Source organism: Mastacembelus armatus, chromosome 6 (genome assembly GCF_900324485.2).
Source record: "Mastacembelus armatus chromosome 6, fMasArm1.2, whole genome shotgun sequence".
Taxonomy (NCBI): Eukaryota; Metazoa; Chordata; class Actinopteri; order Synbranchiformes; family Mastacembelidae; genus Mastacembelus; species Mastacembelus armatus.
The window spans coordinates 391,839-411,617 of NC_046638.1; the positions used below are offsets into that span (position 1 = coordinate 391,839).

The window sequence follows — 19,779 nt, forward strand, 5'->3', positions numbered from 1 at the left end:
TCACGGCAACCGAGTAACCAATTAACCATCTCGGCAACCGAGTAACCAATTAACCATCACGGCAACCGAGTAACCAATTACCCATCACGGCAGCCGAGTAACCAATTACCCATCACGGCAGCCGAGTAACCAATTACCCATCACGGCAGCCGAGTAACCAATTAACCATCACGGCAACCGAGTAACCAATTAACCATCTCGGCAACCGAGTAACCAATTAACCATCACGGCAGCCGAGTAACCAATTACCCATCACGGCAGCCGAGTAACCAATTACCCATCACGGCAGCCGAGTAACCAATTACCCATCACGGCAGCCGAGTAACCAATTAACCATCACGGCAACCGAGTAACCAATTACCCATCACGGCAGCCGAGTAACCAATTAACCATCACGGCAACCGAGTAACCAATTACCCATCACGGCAGCCGAGTAACCAATTAACCATCACGGCAACCGAGTAACCAATTACCCATCACGGCAGCCGAGTAACCAATTAACCATCACGGCAACCGAGTAACCAATTACCCATCTCGGCAACCGAGTAACCAATTACCCATCACGGCAACCGAGTAACCAATTACCCATCACGGCAGCCGAGTAACCAATTAACCATCACGGCAACCGAGTAACCAATTAACAGCCGAGTAACCAATTACCCATCACGGCAACCGAGTAACCAATTACCCATCACGGCAGCCGAGTAACCAATTAACCATCACGGCAGCCGAGTAACCAATTAACCATCACGGCAACCGAGTAACCAATTACCCATCACGGCAACCGAGTAACCAATTAACAGCCGAGTAACCAATTACCCATCACGGCAACCGAGTAACCAATTACCCATCACGGCAGCCGAGTAACCAATTAACCATCTCGGCAGCCGAGTAACCAATTAACCATCACGGCAACCGAGTAACCAATTAACAGCCGAGTAACCAATTACCCATCACGGCAGCCGAGTAACCAATTACCCATCACGGCAGCCGAGTAACCAATTACCCATCACGGCAGCCGAGTAACCAATTAACCATCACGGCAACCGAGTAACCAATTACCCATCACGGCAGCCGAGTAACCAATTAACCATCACGGCAACCGAGTAACCAATTACCCATCACGGCAGCCGAGTAACCAATTAACCATCACGGCAACCGAGTAACCAATTACCCATCACGGCAGCCGAGTAACCAATTAACCATCACGGCAACCGAGTAACCAATTACCCATCTCGGCAACCGAGTAACCAATTACCCATCACGGCAACCGAGTAACCAATTACCCATCACGGCAGCCGAGTAACCAATTAACCATCACGGCAACCGAGTAACCAATTAACAGCCGAGTAACCAATTACCCATCACGGCAACCGAGTAACCAATTACCCATCACGGCAGCCGAGTAACCAATTAACCATCACGGCAGCCGAGTAACCAATTAACCATCACGGCAACCGAGTAACCAATTACCCATCACGGCAACCGAGTAACCAATTAACAGCCGAGTAACCAATTACCCATCACGGCAACCGAGTAACCAATTACCCATCACGGCAACCGAGTAACCAATTACCCATCACGGCAGCCGAGTAACCAATTAACCATCACGGCAACCGAGTAACCAATTAACCATCTCGGCAGCCGAGTAACCAATTACCCATCACGGCAGCTGAATTGTCAGAGTAAATTCGTAGCTTGTTTCCACTGGGGGTAGCAGCCTGTTGAGTCTTCTCTTGGTCTGGTCTGGAGGAAATGCAGGAATTTGCAGAACAGAACAGAACGTTCAGCTCCACTTTTTCACTGATTGTTCTTGTTCAGCAGCTCAGGTTAACGTCCGGTGTCGAGCTGAACGTTAATTCGGAGTGACGCTTGTGCAGACCTGAACACCAGCTTCGCCCGGCAGAGCCTGCAGGTCGAGTGTGACAGACACCGAGTGAACTCGCTGAACTGCACACTCGCTTCACACTCTCCACCTGGTCAATGTTTGAAGTGTCTTACCTGATACCTGCCAACCAATCAGAATAACGTATTCTCTGTTGCCGTGGGAACGTGGAGGTTGAAGCAGCAGTCGTCTCAACACGTCGACGACCCATGAAGTCTCGGATGATTTTATTAGAAACACTGAGGAGCAGCAGATGCTCAGACATCTGTGCACATCTGTCTGTCCAGCTGCCACAGTCCACTCCAGAGGAGACAGCTGGTGATCAGCCCTGGGCTTTGTCTGTCAGGCTGCAGGGGAAGCCTGCAGACAGACGTCTGGGCTGCAACAAGCCTCACGTTTTATTCTCCTGTCATATTATCCACAGTCGAAGTGAGTGAAGCTCAGCAGGTGTCAACAAATCAATGTCAGATATTCACACAGCACAAATACTGCAGTCGTTTTTCCTCCCCCGTCTTTTGAGGCCAAATCCAGTCACACTCGCTGTTCAGCTGCAGGAAATATGTGAGTCTGCAGATCTGTGTGTGATGTTCAGTTTATTTCCTCAAAGAGAAAATGTGAATCTTTTCTACTTGTAAACTGATGGGTTGTTTCAGGGGTGATGTCTGTCGGTGTTGGTTTCTTTATAAATCCAGAGAAAATATTTAAAAAGCTCATTTTTCCTACATCACAAAGAGAATTATTCTGTTTGCAGCTTCTCCAAGATTCACTGAATCACAAATGAACTGATGTTATCACAGTTTTTGTTTCATAGACTAAACAAGACTCTTGTAGTTCACAGATGAAGCCATTAGCGCAGCCCTGTGTTATAATAGTTCATGTAATCCTGAAAGTGCCGACTGTAGTTTTTTGTTCATGAAGCTGCCGGGTTTTTCCACAGTCATCCAGAAACGAAGCAGCTGTTTGGAGCCTCATCACATCTGTCTGGTTTGCTGTGTGTTCATCCGGTCCACAGTCTCTGGACTTCAGGATGGTTCTGACTGGAATCAGCAGATTCACCTCATGAGACCAACATTTCCTCTCATGTTCATATTCTCTAAACCAGCTCTACACTTTCCCCGAACACTGATTCCTTTAAAATCAGGTGCTGCTCAGCAGATGGTCGTTTCTCTGTGGAAGATGAAGCTGAGTCGACACAGGGGTTCCTAATAAACCGACCGGGTCCGTTTCTGGACCTCGACCCACCTTGTGAGAACCCGTATTTCTGCTGTAATGTGGCTGTTTGGACACAGGGGGGCGCTGCTGCACTGCTCAGCGCCTCAGGACCAGCTAAAAGGTTCAGTTCACCGGAATCACACAAACAAATAAATAGGAAACGTTTATAGATCTTAAACAATAAATTAATATTTCATTTTATTAATTATTGTGCACGTGCCGGCTGTAATTGTTTTTTCTCCACGTGGCACTTTATTGTTTTAACTATTCTGCACGTGGCTCGTTGTATTTCATTTCCTGCAGCAGGACTTTATTTTCCAGGTGTCTTCGCGTCACTTCCGGGGCTGTCTCAGTTAAATGCTGAGACCTGATCCGCTGCTCGGTGGTTCTGCTGCGGGGGTCGGAGCTGCCGGACAGACCACGAGTCTTTCTTCACCAGCGGACCTGATTGAAGACCGCAGAACAGGTGAGTGGGGTGTGAGACTGATGGTACCTCGGCAATAACAGTATTGCGTGTATTACAGTAAAAAAAAAAGTAGTACTAGCTGCCTAGTATCAGTAAGAGCTATACTGGAGGTCGTGGTGAAAAGTACTTTTAGTGGTATTGCTGTACTTGTGCTGTGTATTTCTCTCAGAGAGAAACTGTAAAAACACTGTTAGAAGATGTTCACTAGTTTTTTATCCAGGTGTTTTTATTTTACTCTCCTTTACATCGTGTCCCTGTACTGCAGGTACATGTACCAGCTGTTTGACCCAAATGCATTAAAGTATTTTCCTGCTGTTTGTGTGTAAAAGTATCTCCAGCTGTCAGGTTCATACAGTGCATGAAGTACCTGAGTGCACGTGCAGCACACACTGGAACAGTGTCTGACAGTGCGAGGATCCGCGTGCACGTGGTTTTCACCTGGTTTTTAAATGCCTTCACCAGAATAATCTGGTGGTCAGGTAGAGGAGGACCAGAGCACAGGAAGATAGGCACAGAAGTGAGTTTCAATCAGTCCATTGTGGACCAGATTCGCCAACCCTGAGACCTAGAAAAACCAAAGTGGGGCGTGTGGGGTCCTGGAGCTCTGAAGACCCTTTTCCCTCATTCTGGGCCCTTTAATAGAATGAAAATACCCAAATAATAATGCGCTGCTCCAGCATGTTCACATGAAACACTAAACTACGTGAACAGCTGAAAAGGAGACTGACAACTGTGAGACTGACCAGGGTCCATGTAGGAAAACATGGACCCATAATGTAGGTGCTTTTAAAACCATTTACAAAACGACAGAAACGGAAACTTGACATGACATGACCCATGACCTTTGACCTCCATCTCTCACTCAGCGCAGGAGGCGGCGGTAGGAACAGCGCTCACCTGTAGACTCACCTGTGTCCAGGTGGAAAGATTAATTAATAACGTTTCTCATCAACCAGGAGAAACGCTGTGGGAAGAAAGATATAGAGGACAGTCCTAGGAAAACTGTGGGCAAGTGTGGACCAAAGTCCGGTATGGATTCATGCACCCCTGAAAATAGTCCTTATGAAATGTTAAACAGACAGGAAGCAGAAAGTGTTGGGTCCAGATCTGAGATTTGATCAGGAGGACCCAAATTTTGAAAGGTTATACTGCAAATACATCCCTGCTGAGGCTTCCTGTCGGGGGCCCTCCTGCTGTCCTCAGGTGTGTTGCCTCAGGCTCAGGCGCACAGACAGGATGTGAGAATGCATCATGGTTTGCTGAGGAAAATTATTTCCTTATGGTTTGCATAGATGCCATCATAGAGGACGCTGCTGTGGCGGAGGTGGTCGCAGAGTCAGGAACACCTTGATGAACTGGTCTGACTCCTGGTGAGAGTGTGCTAGTGTTGCAGTGACGTAGATGGAAACCAGAAACTTGCAGTAGAGCTGTGTGTCGCTTTGTGTGGGCCCTGCTCATCCCGTCAGGTCTTCAGAGAGCAGAGTCTCAGCAGAACTGATCCTGCCTGTTAGGCACGGACTGAGTGAATCACCTGGTCCCACTGCAGCCAAGTCCCTCAGGTGCAGCCTGATTTAATCTGCAAGGTGAGCGGACGCTGACATGCGTCTCCATGGAAACCAGGGGCAGGGGAATTGCGCGGGTGGGGGGACATCATAGCTATTGCCATGGCAACTGTGGGGCATTTCCACTGTTTGTCCCTCAGGTGGAATCAGTTACCTGCTCAATAATTAGTTGTTTGATCCTGATAAATCACTGAAGCTCATTTGGTTCCATTCAGCTTCACTGGCTTCAGCCTCCACTTTCCCTTTTACTGATGCAAACAGGAAGTGAAGTCCACCGGACCTGCCCCCTGCTGTCTGAGCTAACGGCTAACCCCGCTCTCTGAGCTAACAGCTAACCCCGCTCTCTGAGCTAAGGGCTAACTGCTCTCTGAGCTAACGGCTAACTCTGCTCTGTGAGATAACTGCTAACCCTGCTCTCTGAGCTAACGGCTAACTCTGCTCTCTGAGCTAAGGGCTAACCCTGCTATCTGAGCTAACTGCTAACCCTGCTCTCTGAGCTAACAGCTAACTCTGCTCTCGAAGATAAGGGCTAACTACTCTGAGCTAACGGCTAACTCTGCTCTCGGAGCTAACGGCTAACTGCTCTCTGAGCTAACGGCTAACAGCTCTCTGAGCTAACGGCTAACTCTGCTCTCTGAGCTAACGGCTAACTGCTCTCGGAGCTAACGGTTAACTGCTCTCGGAGCTAACGGCTAACTGCTCTCTGAGCTAACCGCTAACTCTGCTCTCGGAGCTAACCGCTAACTGCTCTCTGAGCTAACGGCTAACAGCTCTCTGAGCTAACGGCTAACTCTGCTCTCTGAGCTAACGGCTAACTGCTCTCGGAGCTAACGGTTAACTGCTCTCGGAGCTAACGGCTAACTGCTCTCGGAGCTAACGGCTAACTGCTCTCGGAGCTAACCGCTAACTCTGCTCTCGGAGCTAACCGCTAACTGCTCTCTGAGCTAACCGCTAACTCTGCTCTCGGAGATAAGGGCTAACTGCTCTCTGAGCTAAGGGCTACTGCTCTCAGAGATAAGGGCTAACTGCTCTCTGAGCTAACCGCTAACTCTGCTCTCGGAGATAAGGGCTACTGCTCTCTGAGCTAAGGGCTAACTGCTCTCAGAGATAAGGGCTAACTGCTAACTCTGCCCTCGGAGTTAAATGCTAGCTGTACATCTACATTTACATTCAGACCTTTTGTGGCTAGTTTTAACACAAAAACAGCTTTTCATACTGTACGGATTGTGGCGTGTTTCTGTACTGCTGATGTTTGTAACCCTCCTAACGCTGCTCCACCGCCCTGTCCTCGCAGCTCTATGATGATGATGTCAGAGAACATGGATCAGAATGAAGACATCGGCGTCTTGCCCTCACACGAGGTGGAGCCCCCCAGGGACGAGGACGGACACTGCCCCCTGCCGTTCAGGTGAGGAGCTGAGGGTTAGAGGGAGGACAAAGACTGGAGATGTTTTCTCTGTCTGCAGCAAGTGTGAGGAGCTCAGCTGTTGTCGGGTAACTTGGCATCAAATGTCCCAGCACTGTCAAAATGTCCCACTGCATAAGATGTTTTAGTTTTACGCTGAATGACGTGGGAAGGGTTGCAGGTGGCCAATGGTTAATGGCTAACCCTTTAGCTGTGAAGTTGTCAGACAGGAGTTGCACAGTGATACTTCATGTTGATTATTTTAGTCTAAATTTGTAGTAGGTTTCTAAATGATGTTATAGTTAGTAGGTTAGTAGCTTTTCCAACTTCAGTAGTTGTAGTTTAGCTTCAGCTGTTAGTTTTACTTTGTGGGTGTTAGCTACGATGACCTTAGCGTTAGCACTACCATGGCTCCTTCGGACATTACTGGGGCTGGAGCCAATGGCTAGAATCGATAGAGACCACCATGGTCCTCCACTACACAGTCTGCCTCCAGGGATTCTAGAGCAGAAGAGTCCTGCAGCTCCAGAAATCTCTCTCAAGCATCTGTGCTCTAAGACTCTGTGTCCATTTTGCTCTAGACAGATGTCACGCTGTCCAAGACCTTGCACATCCATAGTCCCCCCAATGAGCCTCTCTCCTCTCCCCCCTCTCAGCCCTGTGTCCATTTGTTGGCATTTAGAATGATGCAGTGGGTGGAGCGAGGCTCAGACCTGGGCCTTTTAAAGGCTGGAGTTAGGGTCTACGGCATCTTCAGCAGTATGTAGGGCAGGGAAAGCTGTGAAACGTATAGGATAGCGGCTTGTGAGGACCAGGATTGGCTACCCCAAGTCTAGGCATGCTGTAAGTGAGTGTCCTCACAAAGATAGAAGCAGAAGTGTGTGTGTGTGTGTGTGTGTGTGTGTGTGTGTGTGTGTGTGTGTGTGTGTGTGTGTGTGTGTTGGCAGGAGATGAAAGCTGAGGAGACGTGCAGGAGAGACAATGCCCAGAGAGAGAAACCTCAGTCTGTTATTCCTGTCACGTACAAAACAAGCTGCAGGAGAAGCTGCGGCATCAGAGGTGTGTGTGTGTGCGTGTGTGCGTGTGCGTGTTTGCCGGCAGCATGTGCAGTCAGCTCACGTTTCCCAGCAACAGAGCTCAGAGGGGCTGATGGGAAGGAGGAGTGTTTGTAGCTGGTGCGAAGCTTTAATTGACTTGAGCGCACAAATGTTCTGTTAAAGCACAGAAACAGGCCTGAGCTTAGTTTAGCAGGAAAAAGGTTGAAAGACACAATGATGAAGATGTAACTGACACTGATGGCACCAATGAATGTGTGATGAATCCAGAACCTGGTTCAGCTTATGGGTCTGTGCCATATTAAAAACCCAGCAGGGAGCCACACCGCTGACCTGGCTCACATGGTTCTTCCTCACCAACAATGGGAGGCCCGTCTTTTTCCAAAAACCAGCTCCAGGGGCTGAGAACGGCCGTCACTGTTTACAGGCTCTGAAGGACCAGAGAGTCCACTGGTCTCTAGTTGTGTTGCTGTGTGCAGTGTGAGAAGCTAGTGGATTTGTGTAATCCTGGACACAGGCCTGGATGTTTTTATCTGCTCAGTTTCTGCAGAAGCTGAAACACTTCCAGGCTTCAGCCTTGCTGCAGCATTACCACCAGGCCCCTGCGAGGTTTTCACCCTTTCATTCAGGCCCTGGACGCTGGAAGCGTTTGGTTGAAGCAGGTTTTGCACTGATGGAGCTGTTTCAGTTCATGTCTACACCCAGCAGACGACCTGTGGTGGTGTTCCTACAGATCAGTGTGAACGCAGCCCCTTCCTCTGCTCCACTTTCCTCATTAATGGTTCCAGGCATTTGCATAATTAAGCCTTTCACGTGTGTGCACATATGCACGTTGTATGTGTGTGTGTGTGTGTGTGTGTGGCCGTGGTGGACAATCACTCCTTTCACACAGTCTGAACCAGTGGCTGATGGGAACATTTCCAGTTCCTCCTGAATGAGACTGAATTTTTAGCACACAGGTCTCTGAGAGCTGGGCTGCTGTTAATCCTTCATGTTGATTTGTCCCCTTCTGGAGGAGGAGAGGAGAGGATTGGACAGAGGAGAGGACAGAGGAGCTTAGTCCACATGGGAGTCCTCAGGCAGTCTAGGCCTATAGCAGCATAGCTAAGCCCTAACTATACGCTTTGTGAAGAAGGAAGGTTTTAAGTCCAGTTTTAAAAGTACAGAGAGTGTCTGACTCCGGAACCCAGACTGGGAGCTGGTTCCACAGGAGAGGAGCTTGATAGCTAAAGGCTCTGCCTCCCATTCTAAGTAGACTGGACTCTGAGAGCGAAGTGCTCTACTGGGATGATATGGTACTACGGTACCATTCTAAGTAGACCTGGACTCAGGAGTGAACGTATATTAATGGGCAGGTAAAAAATCCTCCTGTCAACGTGGGTCATGTGTGAACGGCAGCAGCTTCGTGTTTGACGTGTTTCATCTGAGCCGACTCACCTGTGGTCACATTTACATCGTCGGCTGCTTGTGGCTGCTGATGAGTCCAGGACAACCGGCTCATTAAGGCGGCTGAGTGATGCTGCTGCACCTACAGAACCAGAGCAGAATTTGATTCTGTTTCTCTAAAAACTTAAAACTGGATCAGCACATTTTAGAGTTTATTAACGTGCAGCAGAAAAACCAAACTCCCATCTGAGGAATGAAGACTTTTTCATGTGTTGCAGCATCATGTGGACAAACTGTTTTACTTTTGGACAAAAACACACGATGATGTTTTCTGACAATATCTGAACAAAATGAAGCGATTCATTAATAAAATAAGCATCAATTAGAATTAATATTAATAAGCAGGTGATTTTTCAATAATCATCCATTTTGTCGAGTGTTTTGTTGGAGTGTTGTGCTCTTGTGCAGCACATCACCTTCCTCTGCAGGAAATCATTTTGCTGCATCACTTCTGTGTTTGGTGACACGTTTCATTAACACTAGTCGCTACACAGGAAGTGAGTATAGCAGGTTTCTCAGGGTTAGGCAATACTTTGAGTTGAGTCTTTGACTTCTACTTATAGAACTGTGCATTACTTTCTGTGAAGCTGAAAACTCAAAGCACAAGCATCACCCCAGAACCAGATCCTGGGACTCAGAGCAGCTTTGTGGAACCACCTTTAAGTTGCTCTGAGCTGCAGAACGTATGAAGACATGTTCTCTGACTGCTGTGGTTTGAAACCTTTAATACAATGGATGTGCAGGATGTTTTTATGTGCATCAACAGACAAGATGAATACAGAGCTGCAATAATCCACGTAGATTTACCCTCAGGCTGGACGTAAATGGCCTTTTCTACTTTAGATGATTCAGCCTCCCATTAACATCTGTACAGCCTCCTCCAGCTGTGTCAGTGACTGACAGATGTATTCAAGACAATTTTCTACGGAGCTGCAGGTGCAAACAAAGATGGATTAGTTAGTGGACAAATTATTGACTGGGACAGTCACAGGCATCATCCATGTATTTTCCCTGAGCCTGTTCTCTCTTCTGCATCACACACGAAGGCAAAAATGATTCGATTTCCTGAAATGAGATGAAGCTTGTCAGTGAGCGCTCACGTCTCCACGTCAGGATTCTCCTCCAGTTACACAAAGATGTAAATCTTTTTCTAAGTTAGGAAAGTGAAAGACGTCCTGGGACAGTCCAACACGGTTTTTATGAACAACAGACTAGTTAATATTTCCTGAGGATCTCGGGACAGAGTGACGGCTGGACTTTTACTCGGTTCTTACAGAATGTGATTGTCCCTGCAGGCTGCAGCTGATCGACGACCTGTCCTACGAAGACGTGAAGAAGTGTTACAGAGGATCAGTGAGTGCAACACACACACACACACACACACATTGTACATATTTAACACGAGGTGAAAAATCAGCTTGTCTGAGTTTTTGTGCGAATGAAACAGACGATGTCAGTCAAAGCTGCAGGTTGAGCATCTTTTCTCTGTACAGGTTCAGGCTAGCAGTTTCCTACTGTTTCCAGTCTTCATGCTAAGCTAAGCTAAGAGCCGCTGTAGCTCCATATTTACCACACAGGCTTTAGATCTAAGAGCTCTGCTCATAGAGCTGTGTTTATGTCAGAAATACTTTTGCAGGTGGGTGTGTGTGTGTGTGTGTGTGCGTGCGTGCGTGCGTGCGCATGCAGGAAGAGTTTTTTCTACTATGTAGTAGATGAAGTTTCCTCAGGTGTTTTTGTGATGCTGCTGCTCAGGAATGCACCTGTTAAACAGCATATCAAACTCCTGAATCTCCAGGGCTGGCAGACGTTCTGCTTTGACCCACATGTGGAGCCTGGAGCTTCAGAAGCTGCTGCTGGTTTTTGTTGTTTTAGTCTTTGTTGTTTCAGACAGGAACAGGAACAGGAACCGGAAGCCTCTGTCTGGGACCCAAATATCAGGAACCAAAACAGTGCTCAGACACAGTAGTGGTTCAGCCTATACTTGGTGCTAGAAGAAGAACTCAGATCCTTTCCTCAAGTAAAACTGCTAAAACAATAAAATCCTTATGAAGGTACATGAGGTATAGAAATGTGGTATAGAGCAAAATTTATTTATTGATATTATGGCAAATTTTATTCAGTCGTGAGTACTTTTTAAAAAAACCTGTATTTTTCAAGACAGACCTGATGCAAGAGAAAGACACACGTGTCTACACCACAATCCGTTGACATTTCATAAATACTGATATAAAAGTCATGAAAATGTGACGTCACTAAGCTTCAAAGTGTCACAGAGGAAAGAGTCTGTCTCAGGGCCAGCTCAGTCTTTGAAAGGTGCAGAAACCTGAACCAGGTTCTGAGGTTGGAGTGAACGTGGGAATCTGTGCTTTGTTATGTTATTAAGGTGCGTGACTGAGTGGTAACTGTAAAGGCACAGTGGGTCTGCCTGGTCTGTGTGTGCAGTCTTCACATTATTATTATTTTGATTCCAAACGTGTCCCGTATGTGACGTATGGATCCATGATCACTGACTATAGAAGCCACTGATTGTGTGTGTGCTGTCGGTGATTAACTGTGTCCTTCCCCCTGCCTCCGCAGACCGTCAGCAAGTACAACTCTCAGTACCACAAACTGTTCCCGACTGTCCCCAAAGAGGAGATCCTGATGAAAGGTAGGGCCTGTTTCACCCGTCCTGGCTCCCAGTGCGACTTCGGCCACAACCTGAGTCCTTTCTGCTGAAAAAATCTGTTTTTAGGATGTTTGTTTCCCTGATGAAGAGTTAATCATTTGCTGATGCTTTTTATGTCAGTTATCAATAACGACACATTTGGGGTTGCCAGGTTTAGTCACTTAGAATGACTGTTGTACTTTGGCTACTTCTAGTACATTTGGATGCTGATGCTTTTGTACTTTTACTGCAGTAACATCTGGGATGCAGGACTTTGACTTGGAATAGAGGATGTTTGCATTGTGCTATTAGTAATTTAACACTCTGTGAGTAAAGTAGTACTTGTTCCACTGTGTACCTGCAGTGTACTCATGTGCGCTGCTGAGAGACATCCTGCTGCAGGGACGACTCTACATCTCCAGAAACTGGCTGTGTTTCTACGCAAACCTGTTTGGTAAAGACATCAAGGTGAGCGTCGACGCCTGCAGATCATCCCATCCACCTTATCGGTCTGTGCCTCCAGCAGGGAGCCACACCGCTGACCTGCCTCACATGATTCTTCCTCATCAACAATGCGAGGCCCGTCTGTTTCCAAAAACCAGCTTCAGACTCTGAGAACGGCCGTCACTGTTTACAGGCTCTGGTTCCACTGCAGCTTCTCTCTGCTCACAGTAATGTCTGGAGCTGGTTTTTGGAAAAAGACGTCAGTAAAACACGAGTTACACTGCACAGAATGAGACCTGATATCAGTGTTTGTGCTGTGTGTGCAGGCCTGTATACCAGTGGTGTCAGTCCGGCTGGTGAAGAAACACAAGACTGCCGGTCTGGTACCAAATGGCCTGGCTATCACCATGGACAGTGGACAGAAGGTAAAGGTCCTGGCTCTCCCACTGTGGCTCTGCTGCAGTGAAGAGCAGCTCATACGGGTTTTAATGTTCTTTGGAAAAAGGCTGACCCACGTCTGAGGTGGACAAAAGTACAAACAGACACTTTGACAGGAACAAACCTCAGACAGTTTCAGTTCAGACCAGTCTGCAGTCCTGCTCGTGGATAAATGAACTTTAATTCCTGAGTGTATTTCAATAGCAACTTAAAAGTGGAGCTGTTCGTCCTGTATTGGCAGTTTCCTGCCTGTAGCTGGTGCGTCGTCACATTTTAAGCCTGTTTTGCTGTGTCTTCTGTGTTCCTGCAGTATGTCTTCGTGTCCCTGCTGTCCAGAGACAGTGTCTATGACGTCCTCAGGAGGATCTGCACTCACCTGCAGGTTTGTGTTCCAGTTTCAGATGAACTTTATTCAGCTTCACTCAGACCACCACCATGTGGAAACCACAAACTAGACATGAAAACAAGTCTGAACCATGTAGCTGTGGAGCCAAAGGTCAATAACATTATCTCTTAGACTGTCATGTGTGTCCATTAGTCCACTAATCCAGTTTGTCACATCCTCCCAGTTTCAGCCTGACCTGGTGTCTGTGTCTGCAGGTGAACGGGAAGAGTCTGAGTCTGAAGCAGTACCTGGAGGAGCCCAGCTCTCTGTCTATGGTGATGTTCACACAGCTGGTTTTATCAGGCACTGACAGAAGTACTCAGATCTTTTACTGCAGTACAAATACTACACTGTTAAAAGTCCTGCATTCACAGTCTTACTGCAGTGAAAGATCAAAAGTACCATCGTCCAAATGTACTTGAAGTATTCAAAGTAAAAGTACTCATTGTGCAGAATGGCCCATTTCACATGAATGGATCTGATATTATTGGATTCTAATTATTGATGATTGTGTTGATCACTTTAATGTTGGAGCTGACGTTAACTACCTTATATACTTCTAATTTGAAGTACTTTATATACCGCTGGGTAGCTGACATTTACTACCTTATATATTTCTAATATGAAGTACTTTCCATACTGCTGGGTAGCTGACGTTAACTACCTTATATACTTCTAATATGAAGTACTTTCCATACTGCTGGGTAGCTGACGTTAACTACCTTATATACTTCTAATTTGAAGTACTTTCCATACTGCTGGGTAGCTGACGTTAACTACCTTATATACTTCTAATTTGAAGTACTTTCCATACTGCTGGGTAGCTGACGTTAACTACCTTATATACTTCTAATTTGAAGTACTTTCCATACTGCTGGGTATCTTGGGAATTTCCCCCCAGGGATCAATAAAGTTTGATGATCAGACTGTATTTTGTTGGATCCATCTGATTCTGAAAAGGAATTAAACTGGAGAAAAGCAGTAAAAATAAAAGATTTTAAAAGTAATTAATTAGAAAAAATAATTGAAAGACCAATAAATAAAACTTTCTAAGCAGGACGTTAGAGAGGAATGTTTATATTTGTTTTTCTATATCATCAAATTTCTGGGAAAATAACAGAAACCTGTGAAGACAAGAACAAATCTAATCTTTGAAGCAGAAGATCATTTAAAGCTGCAGCTCGTCTTAACATCAGCTGCGTCTCCTCCACAGGACGAGTATCCTGAGGTGCTGAAGTGGAGGAGGAAGCCATCACTCCCCGCCGTCTCGTCGTCACTCCCGGACCTGCTAGGAAACTCCTCCCCCGGCCTCGCCGCCGACACGCCCTTCACGCACACGCTCACCGGTAGGCCCTTCCACCTGTCAATCAGCAGAAACCGCACAGAGTTATGGACAGCGAGAGACGAAACTGTGTTCCTGTTTGTGCAGACAGCAGCCTGGAGACAGAGAAGATCCTGCTAACAGAACCAGTACCGGACTTGGGTCACATGGATTACCAGCTGCTGAAGCTCTTCATCCTGCTGTGAGTCACAGCCACACACACACGTGTCCAGAAATACACGTAAGGACAAGCCAGAAAATCCCCAAAACATGCTCCAGAAACAGTCAGTCAAAACTTATAAACTCCCTAAATATTTGAGTCTAAAACAATACCTCACATAAATCAATTTGTCATCCTGATCATATTTAAAATAGATATTAAAGAAGTATACTTTATCTAGACATACTGTTGGGAATTTTGTCTGTTTTGGGAACTGTCTGTTTCCACCACTGGGATGAAAAATAAAACAACCTCCTAAGTCAAAATAATGATACTTTCTCAAGTAAAGAAAGTATCTCGTTATTTTGAGTTGCTAAGTCGGAATATTGAGAAAGTATCTCGTTATTTTGAGTTGCTAAGTCGGAATATTGAGAAAGTATCTCGTTATTTTGAGTTACTAAGTCGGAATATTGAGAAAGTATCTCGTTATTTTGAGTTACTAAGTCGGAATATTGAGAAAGTATCTCGTTATTTTGAGTTACTAAGTCGGAATATTGAGAAAGTATCATTATTTTGAGTTACTAAGTCGGAATATTGAGAAAATATCTCGTTATTTTGAGTTATTAAGTCGGAATATTGAGAAAGTATCTCGTTATTTTGAGTTACTCAGTCGGAATATTGAGAAAGTATCATTATTTTGAGTTACTAAGTCGGAATATTGAGAAAGTATCTCGTTATTTTGAGTTACTAAGTCGGAATATTGAGAAAGTATCATTATTTTGAGTTACTAAGTCGGAATATTGAGAAAATATCTCGTTATTTTGAGTTATTAAGTCGGAATATTGAGAAAGTATCTCGTTATTTTGAGTTACTAAGTCGGAATATTGAGAAAGTATCTCGTTATTTTGAGTTACTAAGTCGGAATATTGAGAAAGTATCTCGTTATTTTGAGTTACTAAGTCGGAATATTGAGAAAGTATCTCGTTATTTTGAGTTACTAAGTCGGAATATTGAGAAAGTATCTCGTTATTTTGAGTTACTAAGTCGGAATATTGAGAAAGTATCTCGTTATTTTGAGTTACTCAGTCGGAATATTGAGAAAGTATCTCGTTATTTTGAGTTACTCAGTCGGAATATTGAGAAAGTATCTCGTTATTTTGAGTTACTCAGTCGGAATATTGAGAAAGTATCTCGTTATTTTGAGTTACTAAGTCGGAATATTGAGAAAGTATCTCGTTATTTGAGTTACTCAGTCGGAATATTGAGAAAGTATCTCGTTATTTGAGTTACTCAGTCGGAATATTGAGAAAGTATCTCGTTATTTTGAGTTACTAAGTCGGAATATTGAGAAAGTATCTCGTTATTTTGAGTTACTAAGTCGGAATATTGAGAAAGTATCTCGTTATTTTGAGTTACTAAGTCGGAATATTGAGAAAGTATCTCGTTATTTTGAGTTACTAAGTCGGAATATTGAGAAAGTATCATTATTTTGAGTTACTAAGTGGGAATATTGAGAAAGTATCTCGTTATTTTGAGTTACTCAGTCGGAATATTGAGAAAGTATCTCGTTATTTTGAGTTACTCAGTCGGAATATTGAGAAAGTATCTCGTTATTTTGAGTTACTCAGTCGGAATATTGAGAAAGTATCTCGGTATTTTGAGTTACTAAGTCGGAATACTGAGAAAATATCTCGTTATTTTGAGTTACTAAGTCGGAATATTGAGAAAGTATCTCGTTATTTTGAGTTACTAAGTCGGAATATTGAGAAAGTATCTCGTTATTTTGAGTTACTAAGTCGGAATATTGAGAAAGTATCTCGTTATTTTGAGTTACTCAGTCGGAATATTGAGAAAGTATCTCGTTATTTTGAGTTACTCAGTCGGAATATTGAGAAAGTATCTCGTTATTTTGAGTTACTCAGTCGGAATATTGAGAAAGTATCTCGTTATTTTGAGTTACTAAGTCGGAATATTGAGAAAGTATCTCGTTATTTGAGTTACTCAGTCGGAATATTGAGAAAGTATCTCGTTATTTGAGTTACTCAGTCGGAATATTGAGAAAGTATCTCGTTATTTTGAGTTACTAAGTCGGAATATTGAGAAAGTATCTCGTTATTTTGAGTTACTAAGTCGGAATATTGAGAAAGTATCTCGTTATTTTGAGTTACTAAGTCGGAATATTGAGAAAGTATCTCGTTATTTTGAGTTACTAAGTCGGAATATTGAGAAAGTATCATTATTTTGAGTTACTAAGTGGGAATATTGAGAAAGTATCTCGTTATTTTGAGTTACTCAGTCGGAATATTGAGAAAGTATCTCGTTATTTTGAGTTACTCAGTCGGAATATTGAGAAAGTATCTCGTTATTTTGAGTTACTCAGTCGGAATATTGAGAAAGTATCTCGGTATTTTGAGTTACTAAGTCGGAATACTGAGAAAATATCTCGTTATTTTGAGTTACTAAGTCGGAATATTGAGAAAGTATCTCGTTATTTTGAGTTACTAAGTCGGAATATTGAGAAAGTATCTCGGTATTTTGAGTTACTAAGTCGGAATATTGAGAAAATATCATTATTTTGAGTTACTAAGTGGGAATATTGAGAAAGTATCTCGTTATTTTGAGTTACTCAGTCGGAATATTGAGAAAGTATCTCGTTATTTTGAGTTACTCAGTCGGAATATTGAGAAAGTATCTCGGTATTTTGAGTTACTAAGTCGGAATACTGAGAAAATATCTCGTTATTTTGAGTTACTAAGTCGGAATATTGAGAAAGTATCTCGTTATTTTGAGTTACTAAGTCGGAATATTGAGAAAGTATCTCGGTATTTTGAGTTACTAAGTCGGAATACTGAGAAAATATCTCGTTATTTTGAGTTACTAAGTCGGAATATTGAGAAAGTATCTCGTTATTTTGAGTTACTAAGTCGGAATATTGAGAAAGTATCTTGGTATTTTGAGTTACTAAGTTGGAATATTGAGAAAGTATCTCGTTATTTAAAGTATAAAGAAGATGTTATTTCATCAGGTGTGGCCTCCCACAGAAACTGTGATTTCAGGGTCTGTCTGTGTGTCAGGGTCTTCCTGCTGGTCCTATCGTCCTGCTACCTGGTCTTCCGAGTCTGTCGCCTGGAGCAGCAGCTCAGCTTCCTGAGCAGCCAGCCAACACTGAGAGCGAGGTACGCCCGGCCAGACACTCACTGTGCATGCACACCAACATCCACGCTTACCTTTATATGTAACAATGTTACAGATCATATGTACGAAGGTATATATGCAGAAGCTCTGTGTTACTATTTTAATAATCAATTTGTCAGTTATGTTTTCGAGGAATTGGATTTTCACAAGGGAGTATACAAAAATATATTTTCAAATATGAGCCCCATGTAATAAAATTTTTTATTTTTTAAATTTTTTTCGATGTGTGATGACATTTAAAAAAAATCCTAAATTTTATTACATAGAAAAGGCACTTGGCAGAGGTGGAAAGAGTACAAAAAAAGTTGTCAGTCAGGGTTAGGAAATAAAACGTCGGTCAGGAAATAAAACATGTCGGTCAGGGACAGGAAATAAAACAAACAAACATACAGCATTAGCAACGTCAGTTCCTAATGCTAATCGCCATTGACTTTCATTGTCTCCCGTAGGTGGAGTAGGCCCCTACTGACCTATAGAAATAGGACTTTATAACTAGCCCTAACCCTATTCAATAGTAAGACAACAGTCAAAGCAGCTGAGCCATCATGAAATTAGCGCCACTGTTAAATACACTCCAGAAACACTACAGTGGTTTATGGTTCAGCATTTTTTATTATTTCTTTTTTACTCAGTAACGGATGTGAGTTGAAATGTACCCAAGTACAATACTTACAGATTTTATAAACTACAAGTACACAGAAAACCTACTGAATTACAGTAACATGAGTAAATGTAATCCGTTACTTTCCACCCCTGATTGTTGGAACCAATTAGCGTTGGGTATTTAAATGATTAACCAATAATATTTATTGATTGATTGATTGTTGATTTGTTTCAGCACCACTGACCAACCTGCTGCTTTTCTTTGACTTCCAGGTGTGGAGAGGTACCCTGCTGGCTGGCCAATCAGAGAGCAGGAACCTGACAATGAAACCCATCAAGGAATAAAGAAATCTGTACTTACATAGACTCACCATTAGTGGATGCTGGTGAGCAGAGTCAGGTGACAACAGCAGCCATATCAGCAGCTGATATATGACCCCTGTCGCGACCCTGTTACCGTAGAGACATCACAATCGTTAACACAGAGCCGGTGTACACCGGCAGACCTTGGAGTGGACCTGCAGAGGTCGAGGAGGAGCAACACCAGGCTTTAGAGTCTCCCTGTAGACCTGAATGAACAGAACATATGAATATATATGATATTATTGGATTATAGTTATTGATGATTATTGTGTTGATCACTTTAATGTTGGAGCTGACCTTTACTACCTTATATACTTCTGATTTGAAGTACTTTATATACCGCTGGGTAGCTGACGTTAACTACCTTATATACTTCTAATTTGAAGTACTTTATATACCGCTGGGTAGCTGACGTTAACTACCTTATATACTTCTAATTTGAAGTACTTTATATACCGCTGGGTAGATGACGTTAACTACCTTATATACTTCTAATTTGAAGTACTTTCCATACTGCTGGGTATCTTGGGAATTTCCCCCCAGGGATCAATAAAGTTTGATGAGCAGACTGTATTTTGTTGGATCCATCTGATTCTGAAAAGGAACTAAAGTGATCAGATGTTTTCATATTTCTGCATATTTTAACTTTTACTCTGTAAAGGGTCTGAGGTCACAACGAAACCATACTCACCAGAGATGTGGAAGGAACAAGACACCAGTTGAACTGTGCTCTGGCTACAGCAGCTGGTTCAGAAAGCAAAGTTGTTCCTGTTGTGGCCTTGGAAGCTTTTTTTCTGAACAGTTACGGAAACAGTAAAAGCACAAACAGTAAAGTCCAGGGTCCTTCTCAGAAACACCACATGGGGGCACTGCAGGTAAACGTTTGTGTTCCAACTTTTCTCCAGCTGATCACAGATCAATAACAGTTTGTATACTACTAGAATATATCCATTGTATACTAATGGATATATTCTGGTTTCCACTCTGACATATGTTATACTGTGAATTAGATTGCTGCTGCCCAGGTCAGAGGTCAAAGGTCAGAGGTGAGGATGGAAAGAGCCCAGTTTTTTAATCCTGTGACATATTTGGGTGTGCCTGGACCAGAAGTAAAGTCCAGTCCTATTTCAGTGTGAACCATGTCAGACACATATCTGTTCACATCTGCGTACATGAATGTTGCAGCAACAAT

The 19,779-nt window shown here is 43.8% G+C and overlaps 1 protein-coding gene across 1 annotated transcript; it reads left to right on the forward strand.

The window, feature by feature from the left end:
- The first annotated feature begins 2,738 nt into the window (after positions 1-2,738).
- gramd2ab (GRAM domain containing 2Ab) lies at positions 2,739-18,924 on the forward strand. Its single transcript, XM_033325261.1, has 13 exons — positions 2,739-3,563; positions 4,856-4,933; positions 6,420-6,533; positions 10,327-10,384; positions 11,609-11,681; positions 12,043-12,146; positions 12,449-12,547; positions 12,871-12,942; positions 13,161-13,220; positions 14,159-14,291; positions 14,375-14,468; positions 17,501-17,602; positions 18,498-18,924. Exons 2-13 carry the CDS (start codon positions 4,914-4,916, stop codon positions 18,544-18,546), a joined length of 978 nt encoding a protein of 325 aa, XP_033181152.1. The 5' UTR covers positions 2,739-3,563; positions 4,856-4,913; the 3' UTR covers positions 18,547-18,924.
- The last annotated feature ends 855 nt before the right edge of the window (positions 18,925-19,779 follow it).

Coding starts and splice junctions, on each gene's coding strand:
- gramd2ab (XM_033325261.1), top strand. CDS start 4,914: ATGAACTGGTCTGACTCCTG. Junction 4,934..6,419: donor ATGAACTGGTCTGACTCCTG/GTGAGAGTGTGC, acceptor CTGTCCTCGCAG/CTCTATGATGATGATGTCAG. Junction 12,147..12,448: donor TGTTTGGTAAAGACATCAAG/GTGAGCGTCGAC, acceptor CTGTGTGTGCAG/GCCTGTATACCAGTGGTGTC.